At 50.8% G+C, this 8,319-nt stretch overlaps 2 protein-coding genes across 2 annotated transcripts; both read right to left on the bottom strand.

The window, feature by feature from the left end:
* Positions 1–422: 422 nt before the first annotated feature.
* Positions 423–1,656, bottom strand: BU26DRAFT_548050 (DnaJ-domain-containing protein; the record flags this gene model as incomplete). The annotated part of the gene is made up of 3 exons (XM_033831914.1): positions 1,420–1,656; positions 616–1,360; positions 423–481 (listed from the first exon to the last, which is right to left on the bottom strand). The coding sequence occupies exons 1-3, from the start codon at positions 1,597–1,599 to the stop codon at positions 423–425; spliced, it is 984 nt and encodes a 327-aa protein (XP_033688634.1). The 5' UTR covers positions 1,600–1,656.
* Positions 1,657–2,454: 798 nt separating this feature from the next.
* On the bottom strand, positions 2,455–7,906 carry BU26DRAFT_538344 (putative multidrug resistance-associated protein). The gene is made up of 15 exons (XM_033831452.1): positions 7,605–7,906; positions 7,000–7,534; positions 6,716–6,936; positions 6,381–6,660; positions 6,084–6,317; positions 5,255–6,015; positions 5,027–5,189; positions 4,605–4,967; positions 4,410–4,536; positions 4,281–4,352; positions 4,176–4,226; positions 4,062–4,126; positions 3,369–3,996; positions 2,862–3,317; positions 2,455–2,797 (listed from the first exon to the last, which is right to left on the bottom strand). Exons 1-15 carry the CDS (start codon positions 7,800–7,802, stop codon positions 2,566–2,568), a joined length of 4,386 nt encoding a protein of 1,461 aa, XP_033688633.1. The 5' UTR covers positions 7,803–7,906; the 3' UTR covers positions 2,455–2,565.
* Between the last annotated feature and the right edge of the window lie 413 nt (positions 7,907–8,319).

Below are 8,319 nucleotides of genomic sequence, written 5' to 3'. Positions count from 1 at the left end.
CGTTGTCGCCATCCTGCCTTTGGCTGTGTATACGTCTCTAGGGCTCTACAATAGGGAATTGGTGCGCACAAAGACTGGCCGTCGTGGCGAGGCCTGCGCCTCAGCGCTCTCTTCTACGCATCGCGGACCGACACTTCGGCTCGCGCCTTCCACAATATGTTAGCCAGGCGCTGTTCATTATAGAGTCCACTGTTGGATTTTTTGCCAGCGCGGTGTTAGTGTTTGCGTTGGATAGTGGTCCAGGTTGCGGCTGTGATGAGCAGGAGCAAATGCCATGTCAGGTTTTCGGTTGTTTAGTTGTTTCAGTGTGTGGCGGCGGTGTCACTTTTTACAGTCATGGCGTATTTCTCTTCTATTTTTCGTCCCGTTGTTTTACGCTCTACGCTATTGCCAGATCTACGTCTCGTATTCCTTCCAAATTCTTACCGCGCATAAATCGAATCAGGATGCTCGTTGAACGGAAAGAAGCAGAATGAGCCCCCTAATTGCAAGATAGTAACATCTAATAGTTAATCGCGGAAAGGGGCGCTTTTCTGTGGAGTTTCCCTGACCGCATGTCGGCGCGGGGCCTACCAGCCTGCAACACCTACTAATGCAGAATATTCACCTACTTACAGTACCCAATCTTGCATGCTTGACAGGCCGAAATATCGCACTGAGGGCATTTAAAGAAAAACTTTTTACAGGACTTTCTACAAAAGACACAATCTACTCTTCCTTTCCTCCGTGTCCAGCCTATGTGATGATGGTCGCATTCTCTAAGATCGTGAGCCTCAGGTTGCGCTGGCCTTGCTCGTCGCAGATCAGCGGCGTCTCGCATTCTCGCCCAATTCTCCCGAATAGCGTCAAGCTTTTCTTCTCTCACCATAGCCTTTAGTCTCTCTTCTGCAGCGGCCTCTTGCTCTTGCCTGGCCCTCCTAGCGGCATCTTCGGACTTTCGGTCCGCCTCCCTTTGCTTCTCTCTGCGCAGCCGCTCTCTGGCTGCATTTTCTTGTTGTTCCCTAGCTCTTCGCGCTGCCTCCTGTGATCTTTCCTCCGCCAGTGCTTCCTTCAATTTTCTTGTTCTCTCGCGTTCTTCTTTCTCTCTGGCAAGTCGCTCTTCAGCCCTCCTGCGCGCCTCCTTTTCCTCTGCTGCCTTTTCTCTTGCTATTCGTTGCTCCTCCTCCTCCTTACGTGCCCTCTCAAGCTCCGCTGCTCTTCTTTGTCGTGCTATCTCTTCGGCTCGTCGACGCTCTTCGTTTCGCAGTTCAATCTCTTGCCATGCGTAGTATTGATCCCATGCTTGCCGCAACTGCGGGTAATGTATGTCATATGTACAGCGATTAGAAGGATCCCGAAGAAACTCGAATGCAGCTCTAATCTAATGCGTAACAGTATATCCATTCAGCGAGACAACCGTAGAGCAATTACCAGACTTACCTTGCGGAATTCGTGTGCATCAACGCACACTCCTGGACCTTGTTTGTCCGGGTGATGCTTTTTAGCAAGCAAATAAAATGCCCGTTTTATTTCTGGGAATGTTGCTGTTTGTTGCAGCCCAAGATCCGCGTAATAGTCAGGTGTCTCCGGAGGATGCAATTCGGGCATGAAATCATCCATTTCTTTACAGCATGCAAAGCGTACTTGTATGGAATTAGATGTTTCGGCGTGATAATGAGTTATATTTCGCAGAGATGTCAGCATATTTCTCCACTCAACTGCGGTAAGTGGACCAACCTTTAAGTCTCGTGGCCGTGAGTGGGGCCGCTCTTCCGCTACAGCATGCAGTATAGATCTAACGGCCCATCCTCTAGAGCAAAGATTGTTATATGCCCACTCGTTCGCCTCTCAAAAGTTTACCAAGGGCGCACTTGTTTGTCTCTCATCGAGAGAGCCCCGCCCTTGATGCCTTATCCAGCATAAAACCATGCACCAATAATATTTCACCACGTATACCCAAGTAGCGCGGTAGTCATGCCACTTGTCAAAACGCCACATCCGTCTCCGTAACGCATTTGGTGAGGGAATTTCAGTTGCGATAGTAGAACCATCTATGATTGGGCTAGTAAACATTCGAATTACCTCCCCAAAAGTTTGCGTTAAATTAGCTTGCGGAAAGACCCGAATGATCGACCGCGGAATGAGAGACATGTTCCCCGGCGCGTGCTATACGGGGAAAGGGCTAGTAACTAGTAGCTGCTCGCCTAAGGCCCCCTGGTGTGAAATGGACAAGGAGAGGAGAAGGACGACAGATCGCCGATCCATCATTTCGCCAAGGCTTTGGACTCTCGCAGTTGATCGTGGAGAGCGATGGCACGATGAGTGAAGATCCTTGTCTTTGGAGATCGGCGGTATTGATGGTGGAAACGAGAACTGCGCATACAACTTCACGATGGAGCATCAAGCTGCAGACGACAATGTGGCGGTTGGGTGCGGGAGCCCATACAACGTGAGTCTCGGGGCGGCATTTGCAAACTCTTAAGGGTTTCTACCTGGCGTACCAAATGTTTAGTCGCTTCAATTGCTGCGCTCACAACTTGGATAAACGCACGGCGTAGTAACGCGTTTTCATCGAAGTAGTGCTGTCTACTTCGAGTTTCTATCTTGCTGTCCGGCCTTGTACATGTCAGCCAGCAGTGACGTTCCCGCCAACAGTGTGCTAGGCTTGTCAAACTCGACGAGTACACCTCCGTCTAGGACTGCAACTTTGTCGAATCTTTCAATGTATCGCAGCCGATGGACGACGGCCAGAACAGTTTGGGTGGAGACGTCGCTGTCGAGGACATCCTGCATTACAGACTCCGTCAAAGCATCGACGCTTCGGTTTGGGTCAGTCAAAGCTCACCAGCATGCTAAGACGGGTTAGAATTCTCCAAACTTACCTGCTTGTAGCCTCGTCAAGAATCAAGATCTGACTTTTCCGAACCATGGCCCTCGCCAAACACAACAGCTGCCTCTCTCCCACAGACCACAAGGATAGTGACGTCTGCGCATCAAGACCACCACAATCCATTACTCTATCCCAGATCTTCAGGCGTCGCAGGGTCGAGACTATGGCCTCGTCTTGTACTTGACCTAGCGGGTCGATGTTGAACCGTATCGACCCAGGCATCAGAAAAGGCTCCTGCGGCACAACGTTGATGCGCGAACGGAGATCCGATGGGATCAAGCTCTGAGTCTCTACGCCGTCTATTGAGATGGAACCGGTGAAGTTGATCATATGAAGCAAGCTCAATACGAACGACGTCTTTCCGCTACCGGAACGCCCACAAATCGCCACCTTCTCACCAGCGGCGATGGCAATGGAAAGATTTCTTAGGACCGGGTGACCGCCAGGTCTACGATCAAGTCAGTCACGAAGAAGCCATTAGCTGCACAAGGCCACGTACTTGTAGGCTGCCGTTACGTTCTGAAAGCAAATTGCACCTCTCGCCGGCCAGTTGCCAGGCCCAACTAGAGGCTGGCGTATTCCTAACTCTGTTTCCTCCGATGTCGTCTTCTCTACAAAGGACTTGACCCTTCCGACTGCACCGATCGAAGTCTCGAGCGCGGTCCAGGATTTGACGAGGAGGGCCAGGACTTGGTTGAAAGTCATTACCGTGACGAGCGAGACGCCGACGGATCCGGGATCGAATGAGTCCCTCCAAACCACCAGAATGGTAACAAGAACGGCCGCGAGTACTGCCACGATGAGATCCAATGCCAGGGCAAGCCATTGTTGAATGCAATAGAGGAGGTACACTGGTTTCTGGGACCGGTCGAGCAGAGCATGGAGCTTCTGCCTGAATGCACGTTGCCATCCGAATGCGCGGATCGTGTTGGCGCCGTTAGTCGTCTCGAGAAAGTGCAGATACACGGGGCCTTTTGCCTCAATGTCAAGTAGTCGCACCTGGCGAGACGTCCGCAGGTAAAACCGCTGCACGAAGAAGACGCTTCCCGCAATCAAAGGCAGCGTCGCGGATAGGTACTTGGCAAAGACGGCGAGAAGGATGACCTTGGCGACGCATTCGTATAGAGCTTTGATTCCCTTAGCCGGTGTCTAGGCCACTCTGTACACGACCAGTTGGGCATATCAGACTCACCGATAATGTAATTGGCAGCGATAGTGGGAAGATCTAGGCCGATTAGCTCCATATCCTGACTGAAGCTTCAAGATGTTAGTCGTGGTAACGAGCAAGGAATACCTTTCAACTTGCCGGTTGGTGATAGAGCCAACGTCAGTTTCCTGAAAGAAGCGCAAGGGGGCGCTAGTGATCGAGTCAGTTTCTGGTCCCTAGGTGTTTTGTTTTGTTTCGACTCACCTCATTATCGTCTTAAGAAGATCTTCATGGAGATGCTTAGCGGTTCTAGATATGATGGTGACGAATATGAGCCTAAAGGGGTAAGTCATGTTGTGATACTTTGTCGACCCCTTTGAACAGTGGACTGACCACAACTCAGTGAGCAAGAAGCCTGCTCCGAGGAAGCCCAGCCCGACATATACGCCTAGGTACTGCCCATCATTGCTACGGCCGTGACTCTTTGCATTGGCGGCGGACCACCAATCGACGATGACGACTACGCGTTGTGAATGTAAGCATTGTGATCGGTACCAGCCACTAGGGTCAATTTTCAAGCAAACGCACCGGAGAATTCGGTGCAAAACACCCACAAAGCCACCAGGATCAGCATCGTGGCGACAGTCCCATGACCCCCAGCTCTGGAATAATAGCTGTAGACGGAAAAGTCACCAGTCTGACGCTTCAAATCCTGCTCTTCCTCGTTGAGCTCCATGAGCGCTTCTGCGGCAGTTGCGGCAGCATTTTTCGCGGGGTGCGAAGGCCCCTCGTCGGATGAAGATGTCTCAATCCCATCCGACTCTGATGGCGACTTGAGTTGGAGGCCGGCGACATATCCGTCCGACGCTCTCAATAGGTCTATGCTACCAAACTCGGTGATAGTGCCGTTCTCCACAACAATGACATCATCAGCAAGGGATATGAGGGGCGCTACACGATTGTCAGTTGAGGCCTGTTTCCCTGTCGCTTGAGACGGAATGCCCACTTACGGGCATGAGTAACGAGCACTACAGTAGTCAGGCTTCTGCGAAGAAGTCCCTGACGTCCCAGAAGCCGTTCCGATATAAGTGCAGTGTTGCGGGCGTCGACGCCGCTAAAGACGTCGTCTAGGAGGATAAGCTTCTTCCTCGAATAGATGGCCCGCGCCAGAGACTATGTGTATGCAGATTAGATACTGATTCAACGACTGATATCAGCCACAGGTTCTTGTCACTCACGACGCGCTGCCTTTGACCACCGCTCAAATTGCTGCCGCCGTTCCCAACTAGAGTGCGATCTCTTTGTCCTAGAGTGGCAATGTCGCTCTCCAGTCCACAGGCCCAAAGAACTGTCGCGTACCACTTTTCATCCACTAGGCCCGAGGCGTCAGCCACAATGTTGTCTCGGACGCTGCCATTGATCAACCATGGCACCTGGGCACAGTATGCAGCCGTGGAGAAGCGTCGGTCAGTATCACCGCCCAATGAGACTGTCTCGTCAAGTAAACTTTCCAACAGAGTCGATTTGCCGCTCCCCGTCGGTCCGAGGACGACCGTGAAGCGCCGTCCATAGATGTTAGCTCTAAGGGTTTTGAGGATGGCAGGACCAGCTTTTTCCCATGCAATATCCTGGTCGCGGAAACGGACAAGGGGCTGGTCGACGGTTGTCTGAAGACCACTCGGCTGCATTGTGGCCATTTCCACTTCGGATCCTGTCTTGTCGTTTACCAACGGTGCTTGGTGAGAGCTGGGGTTCTCCGGTAGATGACAAGGTCGAACAGGCTGGCTGCAGTACTCTTGAATCCGGTCAAAGCTGCTAAAGCACTGGATGAGGGCCGGGATGGCTCTTATAAAGGTCAGAGCTGGCAATGTGACAAGAGCGATGAGAGAGAGTGATGCGAATGCCTGTCCTGCAAGAATCGAGTTGCCATCCCTCGCGGTAGCTATGGCGTAAAATACGGCAAATGTGAGCATCGGTGCGAGGTTCTGCGGCAAGACGGCTGTACACGGGAAGGGTCAGTTACAACTTGTATGTATTTGATTGGGGACGTTGTCGTTTAGAACTCACAGAAGAAGATGATGCCGATGAGAATCTTGCGGTATCTCGAGGAGCTGTCGATTTCGACTGTGCGAAAGTTGCTGATGATGTTGGACATCTTTCCGCTGAGCCCAAGCATTTTCACGGTCCTCATGGCCCCAATCATGACAGTGGTGACGCCCAGTCGCCTTTCGACGTTTTCAATCCACACTCGTTGAGCGGCCTTGGCCCAGGCCGAAAACTTGAATGTGGCCAGCGCGAATACTACAAGGCAATATGTTAGCACGAAATGGCACCAAACATCAATGACGGAAGTAGAGATCTCACTGAAAGTAACGCCTCCCGGGACAAGGCATGCGAGAAACATCTGCCTCTGCAGCAAGAAGATGGCAATGGCAATGTCTACGAGCGATGCCCAGACCTCGTGTATTGTCTGAAAGTTAAGGACGATGCGCTCCACGTCGGTACCCATGAGGGTGAGACCGTTGATGCTGCCGAGGTCAACGGCTCGCGCCTCGACGGTTTGCTGGTAGATGAGGGCTATGAGGCCACCCCTCAGACGGATGAGGAATCGAAACGTCATGTACCCGTATAGCGCCGCCGATGCCTATAGTAGTCAGCTCAATTTAGGACTCGCGTACGAGAAATTGCAGCTTTCTTACAGCCATGCCGAGATATACGAGTGCATAGGCACCTATCAGGCCTCGGCCAAAGTCGTCTGGCACGCCCTTGTCGCCCACGAAGTGGATGAGCTTGGTGATCATGAAGGGCTGTGTGAACTTAAGGGCGCTTAAGATGAGGCGCGGGATGATTGCCGACAGGAAAGAAGTGGCATAGGCGCGGAAGCATGCCATCAGTAGACTGCGTTTCTGAGTCTTGTCATCTGTAGTGAGGCAAGTGAGCAATGCTGCTTCTTGTCCAAAACAAATTCAGGGGTTTGACTTACACTTGGACCAGGTACGAGCCAGCTTTTCTTGCAGAGCCTCCGAGTCGAGGCGGTAGTCAAGGTCTGGGAGATCGTCGACGGAGAGGATGCTACGATACCCGCGCCTCAGGGTCCCAAGGAGCCAAGAAAAACCGACGAGATTCCAGAATCCGGTAAATGGCTCCGGACCAGAAGAGTGAAACTTTTCGGGGAACCTCAAGGCTTTTTTCTTTCCAAGAGACTCTGCGAGCAAGAGACCAGCGCCTTGGAGCAGGACGAGAGTCTGCAAGACTGCCGGTCCCGTCGAATGCGGTATGAGCCACAGGCTCCTAACGCGTGCGACATTGAGCAGGGAGATGAGGGCAAAGAAGATGGCGAGAGGTGCCGATGGCTGCTCGGAGCGGTGGTGCTGGAGCCATGAGAGGCTGGCGGCGGCGAGGGTGGCCACGATGGCGAGCACATCTGTTGCGACAGAGGCAGGGGTGTGCAGCTGCGGCTGCCGGCATCTGAGGGCCAGAAAGATTGTCTGACAGGTAAATAGCACAACATACAGAGCCTGGGTTTTCGAAGATGATTAGTCTCGGGGTATAGGAGCAGGATGAGGCGGGATGTGCCTGTTTACTTACAGCCTTGACAGCGACTGATTTTGTGCGTCTAACGATATCCTGGGCTCTGAGGAGACGTGCGACTGGTAAGACCAGGAGGACGAGGAGGATGGCGTTTGGTGTTGTGGAAAAGAAGAGGTCCTGGAAGTAGAGGGTAAAGTCAAAGGAGCGGCATGACGGGTCGACGCGAGGGCCAATGGATTCATCGCAGTGCGACATGGTGATGCTACCGGCTATTCAAAATATACATTGAAGAGCAAGAAGGAATAGGGCAATTCTTTCTTGTGAAGATGTTTCCGCTATCACGCTTTGGTTGAGTCATCGGGCACGTTGTGGGCACCAGGTGTCGCAATATTTCGTGATCGCTTACCGTGTTTCATTAGCTGGCGCACGTCCCCACCTGGCGCACAGTTTCTAGAAAATCTTACCCCTCTCTAACTTTATAACTATTAGAGCTATACTAATAAAACTTAATATATAAGCTTTATATAGTATAAACTTTAATATTATAAAATAAAATTTTAAAAAAACTTACTAATTCTAGTTTTATTAGTACTATAATTTTTAAGTACTTTATTAATACTCTTTAAATATTTTAAGAATAAATAGTTAAATCTACTTTTAAAATTAGTTTTATTTAAATTTATAGTTTATAGATAGTATATATAATTTAAAATTTAAGTTAATATACTTTATTATTACGTTAACTATATTAGTAAACTAATAGCTTTTTTTT

Source organism: Trematosphaeria pertusa, assembly GCF_010094035.1.
Source record: "Trematosphaeria pertusa strain CBS 122368 unplaced genomic scaffold BU26scaffold_3, whole genome shotgun sequence".
Lineage (NCBI taxonomy): Eukaryota > Fungi > Ascomycota > Dothideomycetes > Pleosporales > Trematosphaeriaceae > Trematosphaeria > Trematosphaeria pertusa.
This window is presented reverse-complemented; position numbering and strand designations above follow the sequence as displayed.